Source organism: Pezoporus wallicus, unplaced genomic scaffold (assembly GCF_028554395.1).
Source record: "Pezoporus wallicus isolate ANWC-B61680 ecotype Strahan unplaced genomic scaffold, APGP_CSIRO_Pwel_v1 contig_8341, whole genome shotgun sequence".
NCBI classification, from domain to species: domain Eukaryota; kingdom Metazoa; phylum Chordata; class Aves; order Psittaciformes; family Psittacidae; genus Pezoporus; species Pezoporus wallicus.
The window spans coordinates 959,093-975,878 of record NW_026638083.1 but is presented as its reverse complement, the minus strand read 5'-3'; the positions used below and the strand labels follow the sequence as shown (position 1 = coordinate 975,878).

Sequence of the window (16,786 nt, the reverse complement as noted above, 5' to 3'; positions counted from 1 at the left end):
CCAGTCATTTACCATTAGCCACAGATCAGATGTTTCACATGGATCTGGTTAGGGTTACGTGTAATGGGTGCATTTGCCTTTCACATTTCCAAACAGCACCGTGTTCCTCTTCCCACTCTGCCCAGATTCCCCGCATTGCCAGTGCTGTGTGAAGCAGTTAAAGCAAACAGTCTCCTCTGAGCAGTCCACAGCAGGGTTGTCCACTGCTTCCTTGGGTGCTGTGTGGCTTTGGGGAGATTAAGTGGGGAAAAAGTCCAGACTGCACTACTGGACTTCTCTGTATCACCTCCATTCGTGTTGCCCTGATGTGAGTGCTGCATATAATTGCTTTCTTTGACCTAAAATACAAGTCTTTTGCTGTCAGTAGAAATCTCCTGCTCTGTATCTGGAAGTGTTTTCGAGCAGAAAAGGGCCTGATGTCAAAATAAATCATTTATAGGAAGGGAGAACTAGCCTGGCTAAGGCATTGTGATTACAACAGCATTCTGCTGGAAAGGAGGTCAGGAAATGATCAGCTTGAGACAACACCGGCTTCTTAAAGTCACTCCTGAACATTGCTGTCAATGTTAACAGAGTTGCTGCTGCTTCCCGTGCCATGAAAAACTGTGGTGGGACTTGAGTGTTCATTTGTGCTTTCTGACACCACGCAAACCCAAGGGCCTTGATGAATTCCCCAGGACATGGTTCCCTCTAGGGCTCCAGTGGCCAGAATGAGTGACAGTAGCAAATCTTCTCAGGATCACCTCATTATTGGTATCCAAAGGCAAAACTGGTTTCATGCACTTGGGAAGGTATAAGATGAAAATGCAGTACTGTGCCTGCCTTTCTTTCCTCTTGGGTGGCTGGATGCCTCCCTTCTCAAGATCTAACCTTTACACAGCTTGAGATTTGGTGTATTGTACAGTAATTTGGGCAGTGTTTGAGCAGGGGCAGAGCAGTGAAACAACCTACTCAAGTTACTGGCTTCATTGTAAGTAAATAATACTGGAGTGCTGAGTAAGAGTAACTTCTGCAGTTGTGATGTGGCTGGACTGACTCCAGGTAAATGTCAGCTGAAGGAGAGTGGAATATTTCTGTGCAGCCCTCACTAGAGGGAGCCTGGCCACCAGTTTTGTGCCGTTCCTTTCAAGTAAGGTAGTTAATGATAAAACCAAAGATAAGAGAAACTAAACATGCTTTCCATTCTGCCTGTCATTTATGGATGCAGAATTTGTTTAACGTGTTTCTTGGAGCCTTTTTAAAGAGGAGACCATAGCCATAGCTTTGTAATTGGTTTGGTTTACTGAAATAATAATAAAGGTCGAGGAGCAGTTTTTAATACTAGAGATTTAATTTAGATGCATACTAGCTTGCACGCGAAATGCCGACAGTGGTGTTGGCATGGTCTGTGCTGCCAAACCATTGTAGCATATGGCACAGTTGGCAGGTGACATCAGGAAAGGTGCTGGCTGGGATCTCATACAGGTTCTCTGTCCCTGTAGGACTTGAACAGTGTGTACAAAATGCCAAATTCAACACCACCATTCTCTCCCTTCTCACAGAAGGGGAAACTGGGACCCTGAGGGAGGCACTTTCCCAGTGTTGTCTGTCAGAGCTGAGGACTGAACTCCAGCCTCTGACTTCCTGGAGCAGCAGGGGACAGAGCATACGTGCCTCTGAGTTGCTGCTGCTTGCTGAGACACCTTGGCAGCTCTGGGACTGGACTGTGCTCTGCTGAGCTTGAGTGACACTAGCAGAAATGTCAGCTGAGCCTGCATTTGCCCTTTCAGCGTTTGCAGACTCATGTAAAGTAAACCAAAGACTTCTGCATGATGATAAATGTTACAGCTGAGAAAGCAGCTGAGGTAACCTCAGCATCGTGCTAGTTCAGAATTCAAACACATCTTGTGGGTTTCAGGGTGATCTGTCCTGTGAAGCCACTGTGGTATTTGGAGCATCAAACATACCTGTGCAGCACTAAGGAAAACTCAAGTAGGATGCTCCTGTGGGTGCCCTTCAAAACCTTGTCTGTGTTCCACAAACGGATCAGAGGAAGGAATGCTTCTGGCATGATATTGAGTGCAATAGAATTTTTTAGCTTCTCAAGGGTCAGATACTGAAAACTGAGTGAGGATATTGGCTGTGTTTTGTAGAAGGCAAGAGTTGCCTAAAGCTTGTCCCATAACCCTTTGTGAATTGTGTTCTTTTATTGATGTTCTGGGCAGGAACTAATGGGCTGCTTTAATTTAGATTAGCCAGAAGAAACTGAAGAAATATGAGAAAGAATATCATACCATGAGAGAGCAGCAAGCTCAACAGGAGGATCCTATAGAAAGATTTGAGGTAAGGCTTACTGCAGTCTGATTTAACACACAGTGCCTGCAGGAAGTTTCCTACTTGAACTCCTTTGAGCCCATTTCTAGCACTTGGGTACCATGCTGATTGCAGCAAAAGCCATGAACAGAAAGAAAATGCCTAAGTGATTATAACTCTGCCTTCTGCTGATGATAATGCTGCCTTCACTCCTCCCCTTATTTCAAATGATGTTACAGTAAGTATATAAATTAATAAATATTTTATTTATAAAATAAACACAGGAATAAGTTCTATAAGTAAAATTATGCCTATATGGAACAAAGTAACACACACATACATACATTTATATCTTTTAAGCTGAAAACTTTTATGTAAACTTTCTTTACTACCTGGCAGTGTGCTGGTAGTTCTAACAGGAGGCAGAAAATAGAGGGGATTTGCCTGGATCCTCCTCTCTCACCTGTTTCCAGCATGCAAATTCTATTTTGAGCCAAGAAAAGTCAGTATTTGTAGGAACCTTCTGGCAAGGTATTTATGGCAGAATGATACCTCTGCTATTGCAGCCTTCAAAAGCCTTTCTGGAGCTCAACAGGAGGTAGCTGAGCAGGGTTATTTATACATGGGTTCTTCTCAGGATTACTACTTTATGTTCTTTAATTTTATGTTTCCAATATAGCTGGCTAGTTTTGTCCTTGCATACTTAAGATGCAAGGTAGGTGTTTGTGCTTCGGCACAGGAAGAATCGTGTTTGAAGACAAAGACCTGGGAAGATCTTGTTCCTGATAATTGTTTGTTTGTTTCCCACAGCGTGAGAACCGGCGCCTACAAGAAGCAAACATGAGGCTTGAGCAAGAAAATGATGATCTTGCACATGAGCTGGTGACCAGCAAGATTGCTCTGCGAAAAGATTTAGACAATGTAAGACACATCTTTACTCTGCCTAGTGGAGACAAAGTACTATGGCTGATTCCTCATTGGAGGCTTCATTGGACAGGAGATACATAGAGTATTTTTTGTTTGGGTGGGATAGGATTCTTTCCTCCATGTCCTCATTGCAGACTGATGTCCATGGCAAACAGGACTGGTGACTGAAATACTAGTTACTCTGAAAAGCATTCGAATTAATTTGAGGCAGAGGAGTGGTTCTGAGCCTCTCCTTGAGTAGTTGCTTCCTTCTCTGTGTACATTAAAAGGAGGTCTAGCAGGAGCCAAGTCAAATCTTTGAATCGTCGCAGAGTTAATAACATGGATGCTGTTTTCTGTTTTCCTTCCACTGGTATTCTTAGGAATAAGATTTCACAGCAGACAGGCTTTTGCAAAGTGCCTCATAAACTTGAAAGCCTGAGTCTGTGTGGCTCTCAGTGGAATCAGGTTCTCAGATAACCTTAGGCAACTCTGAAAATGTTGTTGTGGTTTCCATTTGGCTTGTTGAAATCTGCCCATGTGAACTCATCATCCTGGGTTGTTTCCCAGATCAGTAGAGCTCTCAGGAGGAAACTTTGGGTTTGCTTTGTGTTATAGGATTTTTTATTACTAAGCTTGCTGTCCCATTCCCTTCTTTGCATACTTATGTTTGGGAGATTGTATTATGATATGCTTTTTTTTAACAGGACGTGCAGAGACAGACATATCTGGCATTTTCAGTGCCCGTGGTAGGGTAGAACCCATTTAGTCTGTCTGCTTGGGGAGAGGAAGAGTTCAAGTGCTCATGTTTTGCCGTTCTTGTTCTGTACCAAGATAAGTGCATTTCTGAAATCTCAAAGGAAAATGACTTTTGGAAATCATACAGTGCAGGAGTTGACAGGCTTTAAAATGTTTCAGCTTATCTGCTTCAGAGGATTTCAGGTTTCCCATGGCCTCCTGGAACCTTGCTGTTGGAAAAATACTCATAGTACATGTTGACGCCAGTGGGTGAATGTTGTTCTTAATGAGATTTGGTTTATGACTTTCAAGTTTATTACATCTACTGCTCTTTAGTGTTCAAATCTGTGAATCACAGAAGTATGCTCTAGAAGCAGTGTTTCACAGTGCATTGGCTATGTTCATATCCTGTTACCTATGCTTGCTCACTTCATTGAAGATATATGTAGAAGGGTATGCAGCTGCCCAGCAGTTGCACTCATGGGGTGAACTCCTGCAAAAACATGTACCAAAGCAGCTTTTAGTATCAGCTGTTAACTGTTGTTTGTGGCTGCTTGAGCCTGTATGAGACACAGTTATGCTTTTACATCCATTTGTTTAAATGGAGAGGTGGGAGAGGAACGAAATTAAGCCAAATCTTTGAGATGCTTCATTGGATGTATAATAGTCATGCCTTCAAAGATGGTCAATGATGCGGGCAGCATTTGGGTTATCCCCCAGGAGTACATAGGTAGGTTTGATCTACTTTAGGACTCTGATTCATTCGTCTAATTGGATCGTGAACTGATAAGTTTCGTTCTGCAAGCCAGATGTCCTGAAAGAAAAGTACCAAAGGGCATTCATTGTTTAATTCACCTTTTCTAATACCTGCATGGCGTGTCTGAAATCTTGCAACCTAACAGATCAAAGCAAAGCATTTTGAAATAAAATAATTTCCTTAATATCCTTTGCACTAGACCAGAAAATAGGCTTCATTTTCCTCCTGTTGTTGGACTCCCACATCCCAGTTTTCTTTAAAACAGCTTAAAACCAGTGTATAATGAAAAGATGTTCTCTTTGCCTTTGCCATCTGTTTTAAAAGATCAGCAGGACTTTAAGGGACTAAAATCCACTTTTTGATTTTCTTCCCTTTGAAGGGAATTGGTACAGCTGCTTTCTGAAGATTTTATATAGCAGTTGAGTTATTGATCTATTTTTATGTAGAATTCATACACCTATTGGGAAGTACTGCATTGCTGTGTATAAGACAGGAAAAGTGTCTCAACTTTGCAGAGAGAGTTTTCATTTTATAAGGAGCCTGAGATTTTTCAACAATACACCTTTATTCTATAAAAAACCTCCAGTACAAAAGGATTGTGTGGTTTCTGGTGAGACATCTCTTTAAGGAGGAAAGGAGAGAGGGGTCTGACTCTTCCGTTTGCTCTGGCAGCTAAGCTTTTTCATTCAGTATTTCCTGGGTGATACAACAAAGATGGTATCACATCCATTGGTAGGTGTCACAGATTTCTGGAGGCTTTTTTTAATGTTCTATTTTTCGTTAATCCTGTTTTCATTGCAAGGCTGAATGTCTGCAAATCGAACTTGGGTCTAAGCTGGCTCTAGTCTTTTCTGGATCTTGCACATTGGGAGCTGTTCTGTGACTTGTCTTCCAAATGTGTTGGTCAACTTCCAGTCTGGATGAGAAAAACTTCTTTCTGTTATTGGATTTCTTTGGAGCAATCCCTACTCCAGTTTTGCTAACTCTAAGCACGGAATTCAAGGAGTTTTGGAGCACTGGAATGTAGTGGTAGAATTCTGTTAGTTCTGATTTGGTGCTGCTTTGCCATTGCAGACGGTAAGTTTTAGAAAAAGAATGTCAAGAATAATGTTTTATTGTTATTAATAACAATGAACAGGCCCTTAATAAGAATGAAAGAGCTGCAGTCTTGGCTGTGCCCTAATGCAGCCTGAGCCGGTGGCCGCACAGCAGCTTTGGTACAGCAAGTGCCCCTCTCAGTGCTGTACTCCGCTCTTCGTTTCAGGCGGAGGAAAAGGCAGATGCTCTGAATAAGGAACTGCTAATGACCAAACAGAAGCTGATTGATGCAGAAGAAGAAAAGAGGCGCCTGGAAGAAGAATCAGCTCAGGTCAGGGGCATTGCTGTCATTTTCACGTTTCTGTGCAGTACACATTTATAAAAATGAAATAACAAGTGTGGGAAGGGCTTAGCGTTCTAAGCCATGTTTGTCCCTCTTCTGTAGTGTAAAGGATGTCACCAAAGCAGGATTCTTCACCTTCCTGCAAGGTGCTTCATAGGGCAGTGAATTTTTAACTTGAAATCACGAAAGCACAAACTGTGCCAGAGATTTCTGCACAAAGAGGCAGAACAGGACTTTGGCTGTCAGCACTCTTCTTTTATACCTTCTTCTCTAAGCTAGTCAGTGTTTCTAATAGTGATGGCCACCTAAGTTAAGCTTTTCCTTGCCTGCATGGAGCTGAGCAAGACCATTGTTACCTCGGGTAGAGGTACAGCAGTGAGGTTAAGGAGGAGTTAAATACCACCTGGGTATTTTTTAAATTTATGTATTTTACAAATATATAAACATTTTCCTTTATTTTTTCATTTCCCAGCTGAAGGAAATGTGTCGTAGGGAACTCGATAAGGCAGAGTCAGAGATCAAAAAGAACAGTTCTATCATTGGTGACTACAAACAGGTAAGTCCAACCTAATGATGATGTGGTTCGCTACCAAATTGTGAGATTTTCTCAGGTATTTTAGGAGATTTCTGTGTCATGCATTCGAGGAGACATTTTAGCTACTTTAAATGGGAAGCTTGTTCTCTTTGCCCCGATGTATTTGTAGGTCATCATTGTTCAAATGGGCTGGTGTACATGAAAGGTTCACCTCATTCACCAAAACAGTGTTCCAGCTTCCTTCCTTCAATCAGATAATAACTGCACTTAGGAAATAAAAAGATGCCTTTTTGCTGTCAAAGATTTTTGCTTTGGAATTCAAGCATTAGGTATCATGGGAGCAAATTCATCTATCTTTTTAGTGGGCCTGTAACCTTCAGAACATTCTGAAGTCTGCATCACACAGGTCTCGAGGAATGAACTGTGTTTTTTTTTCTATTCTGGCTGTCTTTGCCTCGTTATTCTACCCCAAAGGCAACAGAAAGAGTCTTTTCTGGCTCCTTTAAGCAAGGCTAAACTGCTAATAATTTGTGTTGAAACTGCACCTTTTTCTGTGGGCATAGAAAAATATGTAGAGAATGAGAATATGTACAATGAGGCAACGTAATGCAGCATCCCAATTTTCCTGGCTTTCTAAGAGCCCTCAGACTGTCTATGTTAATATTCCTGTAGCATTTAGCTGTGCTTTAGCATTCATTTGGGAGGGAATTTACATTTATAAATGGTGTGGTAACATGATTTTGCTTGTCAGATTTGTTCCCAGCTGAGTGAACGACTGGAAAAGCAGCAAACAGCAAATAAAGCTGAAATTGAGAAAATACGGGTAAGAGACCAGATAGAGCCACAGTTACAATGTTTAAATCTCTTAGTAACATTGTAACAGTGAGCACAAAGTTTATTTCATTACTAAAATGGGAGTTGAAAGAGAGTTCCTTTGTGACTTGAGGGGTGGTGCCTTGGAGAAGAGATGAGTAACTGTCCGCTCTCTCCCATGTTGTACTGGCTACATACTAATGTCGATGCTGGGCAACAGTAACTTAATTTTTTGAGGGGTCTTTTTTATCTGAAGGAGATTTCTCTGTGACTGTCTTTTACCATGAAGTAACACATAGGTAGTACAGAGCCCGTTATTGTAGCAATAGAGTGTTACCAACAACACAGCAGTGTTCCCAGAGCCCGTCAATCTGGGGGTCCAGGAGTTCCTGCTTGACTGTACTGGCCCAGAAGTTCCTGAGTTTGCAAGTCATCAGTGGTCCCTCGTGTGTTGTGCTGCTCTTCCAGAGCAGAGGCAGGACAAGGCTTTGATCCTAGCACCAGCACTTCAATGCAGGTGCTCACAATCAGCTGTTTGCTTTAGCAAAAAGTGGATGACTGCGAGCACTGCCGCGAGTTCTTCAACAAGGAGGGCCGGGTGAAGGTTGCCAGTTCTGCCAAGGACGGTTCAGACGAGGACACAGATGAGGAGAAGGAAACACTGAAAAACCAGCTGAGGGAAATGGAACTTGAGCTGGCCCAGACCAAGTTGCAGCTTGTGGAGGCGGAATGTAAAATACAGGTAATGCTCCAGAGGTTCATTTTGTAGTCTGCAGGGGATGTCTGCCTTCCTAGAAAAACTTGTCTGTTGTAGAGGGATTGGAACAGAGCCTGTTGGTTGAAGCTGTAACCTGCTATTTCCTGTATGGGTTATTTAACCAAACACTGGATCTGAAACTTTGTGTATGCAGACAAAATAATTGAAATTGCATGAGCTGTATTTACCAGCTACTACAGCTTCCAGACATCTGCCTGGCTGCAGTGCAGCACTTACTGACTGATCTTCTGCAACTTCTTGGAAGAAATCCAAGCTCTGACAAAGTACTGAATCATGCATTTCTTTATCTCGCAGTCAGTGTTAAATGGAGAAGTAACATGTCACAGATGTTAGACATGTTTCTGAAAACATGAGTGGTAAGCTCTCCAGGTATTTGAGGTATTTGTGTAAAATATGACAACATTGTTGGTTCTTTCAGCCTAAAACTGGCATGTCAGTGCTGCTTGTTCACAAGAAAGGTAAAAATTAGTTTGTGGAAAGTCCACTTCCTGTGGGAATAGCTCCTTTTAGACAGGAAAGAATTAAAGGGTTTGGATGTAGTGAGGAAAGCTGAGTGTTTCACCAAGGGCAATGACACACATCTTGGTTTGCTCTTCAGAGGGTTGGGTTTTTTTCCCCTCATCAGTTTGTTGTGCTTCATTGTGTAAGACTTATTTAGCTTCTAAAGTGGCCAACAGATTGTAGATGTTCTAGAGCCTTCTAAGTTTAACTCATACAACCTTATGCTGTGAATGCACCACAAATTACTGAAATGGCTCTTCTGTTTGCAGGATTTGGAGCACCATTTGGGTCTGGCATTGAATGAAGTACAAGCTGCGAAGAAAACATGGTTCAACAGAACAATAAGCTCTATAAAAACAGTGACTGGAGTCCAAGGAAAAGAGACTTGTTGAAAAGCAGTTCTGTCAAACACACCTTCTTAACACAACACCTTTTGTTGCCTTCCTTGGCCAGATGTTTAATTCTGTGACATGAGAGGACCAGAATGTAAATAAAATACAAACACAGCATGTCGGGATTTCAGTAGGTCAGTGAGAAAGAGGATGGAAACACGAAAGGTTTTATTGCTAGACATGGGCTCTTCATACTACTGATATTTAACAGGTGATGTAGCTAGATTGAAGTTCTTCAGAGAAACACTCCATTCTGCGGTCTGGCTGGAGGCTTTTCACAGACTAGGTACGAGAACTTACCAAACCCTAACTGTTAAGTTTACATATGATAGGTTTTTTTACAGTTATAACCTTTTTTAATATTTTATTTGAAAGGAAAAGTGTCACTAACAAAGTAAAAAGAGAAAAAAAATAAAAAAAAGGAAAAAAGGAAAAAAAAAGACCAAAAAAGAGCCAACTTTAGCAAGAACTACATCAGTGCCAGAAAGCAGTCCCCAGAGGTAGGATATGGAGAGTAGGAGGTGACATGTTTTGCTTTATGAATGGGGATGATTTCAGCATTCCTGTCGAGCAACCCCACTTTGTTTTAGTAGAAGCAGCATCCATCTCTCTGTGTTTGGCATTTCTTTCTGTTACTTATCAATTCTATGCAACTCTGGGCTTTTTTGGCATGGGCTGCCAAACAAATTCACAACCTGAGGCTGGGAGACATGTCTAAGTGCTACACAAGAATAATCTGAATTCTTGGCAGATTTCCGTTTCACTTCTGTGTCATATTGTTTGATCCACATATCAACAAGCGTTACAATCCCCAACACCAGGACTGCTAAAAAGTACTGATTATGTGGATGGTCTGACATTGAATTGAGTCTTTTTGTTTGTTTTTTGTCAGGTTTTTTGTTCTTTGTTTGTTTGGTTTTACCTGGCTGTAGCAGGCCTTCTGCGAAGCTCTGAGAAAGCTTCCAGGATTTAGTTTTGCACATAGGTATGAATGGGACAAAGAAACAATAAACTGAGATATATATGAGGCAAAAATCACTGCGTGAGTGTAGCTGCGAGCATCTCTAGCTGTCCAACTCGCTTCCCTGGTAACATGTTCCAAGGTTGTGTAGGTCATTCTTCACACTCGCTGCAGTTGCACTAATAGGTGCTAAACGTGCTTGGATTTCTTACTCATTGGATTGTATTGAGTTCTCACCAGAAAGCTGTAGAATGGAGTTTTGCACCTTGTAATTTTTTTAATTTATGATGGTTTGTGTTATGCTGAAGTATCTATTGCATCAGTGGATAAATTTTGTGTGCAGTGTGAGTATAAGCTGGTAACAATAAGAGGCACTGGTTTGTATATAAAGATATTTGGTTTATTTTGTATTTCTACCTTTTTCTTGTTTACTGTACTAATGCTAGCTAATGTACTCTGTAACTACAGAATAGAACATGCTATGTCCAAGCTTTTTTCCTTAACTCCATACATTATCTCTATTGTTTAATACCAAAAAAAAAGAATTACTGTAACTCCATCAATATTAGATGCGTGGACATTGTGGTAGCATAGTTGCAGTGTGTATACTTTATGAATTGAAATATAAACTAGTAAAATTGTATAACTATTTTGTTGTTTCTTTTCATTTTAACAGGAAACTCATTAAATATTTTGCAATATAAAACTAATTCTCTTCTTCAAGTAGAAGCAGTAGCATCTGCAGGCTTCTTCAGACTTGAAACTATAGTCATGCTGCAAAGGGCTTTGCTAAAATAGTCTGCATATTCTCAGTGTTGCCAACACTGCTTATGTAATAAGGGTTTGGTTTGGGGGGGAGAAAAAAAGAAGAAACTGCAGAAATGACCTTGTGCAGCTTGAGCCTGTGACTCAGTATTCCTCAAAAATGTCCAATTTAGAACATCCTTTTCCCATGGCCCTCCAAATTCTGCTTGGATCTGCAAAACAAATGTAGGCTAGCTCGCTTATCATCATCAGTAGCAAATCCTGTGGGGTCAAGTGTCATTCACGTCATCTTCACTATGATTCTGTAGTCAGAGCTGAACCGGGGGTTGAGCGGTGCAATGGGGCGGCTGCACTAACTGGGTCAGTGCGGCACAGGCTCCCATGCCTGCCTGTGTTCTGCAGAGATAACAAGAAGTAAAAATGTGGTTTTGTCACCAAAATGACAAAGGTGACTTTAAGCAGCCCTGCTCCAGGAGGCTGTTATCACGCTGTCACTTCTCCAACCATACTTTTGCCCTAAGTGAATGGCATTTTAAGGTTGTGCATAGTCTCTGCTGCCTTGTCTTTCAGAGAGGTGCGTCCCTTGGTAGCTTCAGCTCTGCAGTTCCTCAGTAATTACAACTTCTGGAGAAAGTTTGAAGGTAAATAAGGGAGAAGAAGAAACAACCCAAGGCCAAAGCACTTCATCCACTTGTCTGCCCCAGAGGGGGTGGGAAAGACCAGGCTGGACGAGGCCTTGGGTGATATGGTTTAGCGTGAGGTGTCCCTGCCCATGGCAGGGGGCTTGGAACTAGATGATCTTAAGGTCCTTTCCAACCCTAATTATTCTATGATTCTAAGTTCACTATTACACTATTTAGAATATGAAAGGACCTTAAGATCATCTAGTTCCAAGCCCCCTGCCATGGGCAGGGACACCTCACGCTAAACCATATCACCCAAGGCCTCGTCCAACCTGGTCTTGAACACTGCCAGGGATGGAGCATTCACAACCTCCCTGGGCAACCCATTCCAGTGCCTCACCACCCTAACAGGAAAGAATTTCCTCCTTATATCCAATCTAAACTTCCCCTGTTTAAGTTTTAACCCGTTACCCCTTGTCCTGTCACTACAGTCTCTAATGAAGAGTCCCTCCCCAGCATCCCTATAGGCCCCCTTCAGATACTGGAAGGCTGCTCTGAGGTCTCCATGCAGCCTTCTCTTCTGCAGGCTGAACAGCCCCAACTTCCTCAGCCTGTCTTCATAACTTCCCTCTTTCCTTCAAAACTGAGGTACTTAAAGGGAGGAGAAAAGTTGCTTTATTGTTCATATCTCTTCCACTCTCTAAGTAAGCATCACCTCAAAATTGCATGCAGCATATACTCATTTTAGTGTAGACATGGAATATACATATGAGAAGCTAACTGCTGCACAGCATTTTATACAGAACATTTTATAGTCCCTTTCCAGTCGTTATGGATTATTTGAGAGCTCTACTTGAAGGATTTTGATGCTCAAAAATAAATATTACCAATGTATTTCACATCTGTCTCCATCTGAAATATCCACAGCTAATTAAGGAAAAGGAATCCTGTGCTGAGAGACACATCTTTTGAAACTCAGTTACGTGGGAAGCACAAGGAAGCAGGTCATTTCTGTGATGAGGAGGACGAATTTGCAGGTGTGCAAGACTAAGTAAGGTAAAAGAGGAAAAAGACTTTGAGTCTGTGCTGCTATAAGCACCAGTATTTTACAGATCTGTAAGCAAGAAGGACTGAGTGTATCTGGGAGCATTTCTAGCATTGATAGGATGGTTATTTGCTGCTCATCAATCACCTTCCTTTCTGTTCAGAGATGCCTCTCAGCTGGCTTTGTGCATTGAACTCAGTACAAGTGCCACTCTGCTGATGCCGAGTGTTCAGTCTCATGTGCTCCAGGCTCCAGCTTCCTAATGCTTTGTGTGCTTGTGCTGCATCACGAAGTTCCTGTGGCCTCATAGGGTGGTATTTCTGGTGTTACGATCTCCTTTTTGCCACAGAACTTGGCTGCTCAGGGCCTGCAGCTGGAAGTGGGTATCACAGATCTATTGGAAAGTTTTACCCCGAAGCATCGCTGGTAAAGCCTCCTTGGAATTTATATAACTGCCTCCTGGACTTTTTTTAGCTGCCCTTCTTATCCATGGCAGTGCTATAAAGTTCCTGTTATCAAGAGGAGGATTTCATCTCCATCTGTTCAACAGCTTGGCTCGCGTTCATCCTGCCTAACTTTAGACACTTCAGAGGTGCCTAACGTAAGAGCTTAATCCAGCAAGGTTTTCAGCCCTCAGTGGCTTACCCGTCAAACAAGGAGCCTAATGCAAGGCAAGCACCTAAACTGAAGGTCCTTCTTAATAAAAAATAACTAAAATGTGGTGTATGTGTGCACAGCAAGGATTGTTTTCTATTAAATTTTTTCCTCTATATTCCCCCCCACCACCACTTTTTTAATTGTGCAGGATTATTCCTTGTGTGTTACCAGTCCAGGCCTCTGCATACAAACCCCTTCAAATCCTGCTAAGAATTTACTGCTGTGTCCATAATGACTCTGAGGAATGAGGATTTGATTGTGCTGTGTTTTCTGCATGCTAATGAAATGGGACAAGCATAATCCTGTCCTGACGGCTTTTCCTTTAGGTTAATCTGGCCGCGCAGCTGCAGTCCTTTTACAGCAACGGCAAGGAAAAGCCTCGACTGCCAGACGAGCATGCCTGCCCCTGTTAACAAACCATGTTAGTGGGCGTGACACTGAAAGTCAAGTGTTTTCTGACACGTTTTAAGTCCTCGGTGAACACGAGATGAACGGAACTCAGCTGGCTTTGAGGTTTAACATGCGGTCACTGCGGCTGATGTAGCTGAGGAGGGGCCGTGCTCCCAGCACCCAGCCCCGGTATCTCTCTTCATGCCATAGGGCACTCGGCCCGCGGCCGTCTCACAGCTGCCGCCTCTCTGAGGCGTGGAGGGCGGAGCCGGAGGCCCCGAGCTCTCTGATAGGCTGGCGTGCTGATTGACAGCAGGAGTAACCTATGAGAGATGACGCCTCGCGCGGCGGGCGTTAGGCGTCGCTCGCGACAGCCTCTCCGCGGCGCCATTTTGTTTACTGGACGCTTCGTGGAAGGCGAGGCGCGACGGGACGCATCGGTGAGGGCGCGGCGCTGAGGGAAAAGGGCTGTGGGGAGGCGGGTGGTGCCGGCTGCTGAGCCACCCCTGATCTTGTTTTTAGAGGGGAGCAGAAGGGTTCAGTGTGGCGGTTCCCCCATGGCACCTGTGTGGGATCCCCTCAGCGGGCATCTGCACTGCTGTGTGCTGCTGTCTGGAGAGCGCTGAAATGCTCAGAAGAAAATGTTAATTGCTGGAGGTTGACAATGAGGAAAACCTCTGCTGAACTTGGTAGTGTGTTGCCTTTGTGGAGATGTCAATTTCCTGACAGTTTCCATGGCATTTAAATAGTCTCTCTTTTGCCCTTTGGAGACAACAGTGTAGGCCCCTCAGGTTGAGGAAGGTGGCAAGTGCTCCTCCTGTGTAGCATCAGTACCTGTTACTCTAGTGGGTAATTTTCACGCCAGCTTGTTACAGATACAGATAGGTTTGTGCCTTTCTTGCGCCAGCTTTGCTGAGAGGTGAATTGAGGCCTCCTGAAGTGGAAAGCTTTGAAATAGGATGTGAGAACTCATAAAGCACTGTGCACTTGAACAGTCTGATCTGTAATGTGATGCATGGCTGCCTTGTACCTTTCACCCCATGGAGACCCTGCACAACAAGAGGCCGATCAGGTCACTAACTGCTGAGCAGGTTAGGGCAGTCCGTTCCTTCCTCCTCCCTGCTCTAGGCTCTGCTGAGCATTGGTTGTATTCTGATGCTGGAGGTACAAGAAGCTCCAGTAATGAAACAAAATCTGCTTCCATAAATCTTAGACTCACTGAGGTGTAAAGCTTGTGTAGATGCGTAAAAGGAAGCTATTTGTGTACTAATGGAGCTACTGGACAAAAAAAAAAAACTATTATAGTTTATGTGTTTACATGTGAAATGCATACAAATGTATTTACATAAGGTGAAAAGTACTGTAAATAGAACTTTTCAGATTTCTGCTCCTGAAGATAAGGAGTTATCTTCAGATAATGAGGAGATAATGAGTTATCTGACCTCCCCCTCAGGATTCCAGGAGCAGTTTTCTACCCAATTTTGAGAAATGTCTTGCATTTTTGACTGAGTAATTATATTAAAGAGTTTGGCCTAAATTGGCATGGATGGAGTTGCTGCAGATGGCACTGTAAAAGTCCTGGACCCTGCAAGATGTTTAAAGAGCGATGTTAAATAGCAGGGTTCTTAACAGAAATCATCTTTGTTGAATGATCTTTTAATGGTAAATTAAGTGCTCTCTATACTTTGAGAGAGCTAAAATCTATTTTAATAAAATTCAGCAATTAGGTAATTCAAGCAATGAATTAATAAAGACAGACTCTGTCAGGATGCCAGATAGCATCTAGCCAGAAATGCAGATTTCAAGATACTTCTTTTTGTTCTGTCTTATTCTTCCTACATGTATTATTGAGTCTGCTTGGCATGTCATATTAATTCTACATATTCTGGAGTGGAGGTAAAGAAAGAAAACGTTTGCAGGTGCATTTCATGCAGGTGCATGTTGTACTTTGCCTCAGGACACTTGAATGTGTGCTGAGTTTCTGCTTGTCTAATGATTAACTCTACGAGGCCTAAGCCTCCAGTTTTGCTAAAAAGCACACTCTGATGAGTATATTCTGTTGTATTAGGTGCAGATTTACAGTGTGGTAGAACTGATCTAATGATCAGGCTGCACTAAGAGGTCAGTCCTCTCCCAGGTGATATCTGTCTGTGTGTACCAGTGCTCGTGTGAGAGGGGCAGGTCTGCAGCCAGCCTGAGGGTCAGTTGCTCTGGAGTCACATCCTTAGTTTGCAGCGGTAGGGGCGGAGTAGTAAAGTTTTACGCTTTAGGCTCTACTTAGTCCAGTGGGATTAACTGGAGCATCTTAAAATGGTTTTGCAGTAAAGACATCCTGTAGCTCTATTGTTATGACTCTTCCTTTTGCTGTAGACAACTCTGGTACTTTAATGCTGCTTTGCACTTTTTATAATGAAAAGGTTTTGTGGTAACTCTGTTGTGAGCTTGATTTTCTGTAGGTAGGTGATGTAGAAAAGCTGCTGAGTGGGTTTTTCTTGGAGATAAACTATTGCCAGTTGAGTTTTTTCTAAGAGAAGGGTGTGCCATAAGCTCTGTACTAAAATGTACTCTGAACTAGATGTGGGTGACACATGACACAATGAACTGTGTCTTCCAGATATGCCTCACTATTTATTTTGTGGTTTATGATTTTCCTTTGCTTTGGGATGGGAGAAGGAGGAGCATATACCAGCATTCCGGATTGATGCTGTCTTGACGCTGCAGTGCCGACATCAGAGGTGTTTGCCCTCGGGTGCCAGTTGCCATGGGCTTTCAGAATAATGGCTTGCACTGGCTTGCCAGCAGAGCACCTGGTAGTGCCTTAGAATATTCTTCTTACAAATTGAGCAGCGTTTAGTTCAAACCAGCAATAAAACTGCTTAAACACGTAGTTACCTGACTAGAGCATTCCATGTAATTCTGTTATGAGTCTTCTCTGAAAGTTGTGTTTTGTTCTTGTACAGAAAAGATCTGCTAGGAGGAAGTATAGTAAAATTCAAGCATGTGTAGTAAAACAAAACATGCTGGAAGTAAATCTGTGGGATGTTTTTATAATACATCTTGAACTTGGTTGAGAGTACTTGTAAGTCTTTGAGTTACTCTCTTGCTTTTCTAATACTTGTTAAGATATGATCTGTAGCAAACTTTATAGCAAAAGTTCATCACATAATAGTGAAAAGTTTCTCAGAATATGAAAACTGTGGGTTACTTAAAATGTTAGGGCAGAAGTGGTTTTTATCAGCTTTATTGACTTTA

The 16,786-nt window shown here is 42.5% G+C and overlaps 1 protein-coding gene and 1 long non-coding RNA gene across 7 annotated transcripts in view; both read left to right on the top strand.

The window, feature by feature from the left end:
• Positions 1-10,703, top strand: part of RABGAP1 (RAB GTPase activating protein 1) — a 68,883-nt gene extending 58,180 nt beyond the window's left edge. For all 3 annotated transcript variants that reach the window (XM_057409019.1, XM_057409020.1, XM_057409022.1), the window contains 7 exons: positions 2,230-2,322; positions 3,103-3,213; positions 5,958-6,062; positions 6,547-6,630; positions 7,361-7,432; positions 7,967-8,164; positions 8,971-10,703. In XM_057409019.1, coding sequence (XP_057265002.1) covers positions 2,230-2,322; positions 3,103-3,213; positions 5,958-6,062; positions 6,547-6,630; positions 7,361-7,432; positions 7,967-8,164; positions 8,971-9,093 — 786 coding nt within the window. In that variant the 3' untranslated portion in view covers positions 9,094-10,703. The remainder of the gene's footprint in view (positions 1-2,229; positions 2,323-3,102; positions 3,214-5,957; positions 6,063-6,546; positions 6,631-7,360; positions 7,433-7,966; positions 8,165-8,970) is intronic.
• A 5,181-nt stretch (positions 10,704-15,884) lies between these two features.
• Positions 15,885-16,786, top strand: part of LOC130598990 (uncharacterized) — a 71,604-nt gene continuing 70,702 nt past the window's right edge. For 3 of the 4 annotated variants that reach the window (XR_008972126.1, XR_008972127.1, XR_008972125.1), the window contains exon 1: positions 15,885-15,990. This is a non-coding gene — a long non-coding RNA (uncharacterized LOC130598990). The remainder of the gene's footprint in view (positions 15,991-16,786) is intronic. The other variant, XR_008972128.1, reaches the window with a different exon arrangement.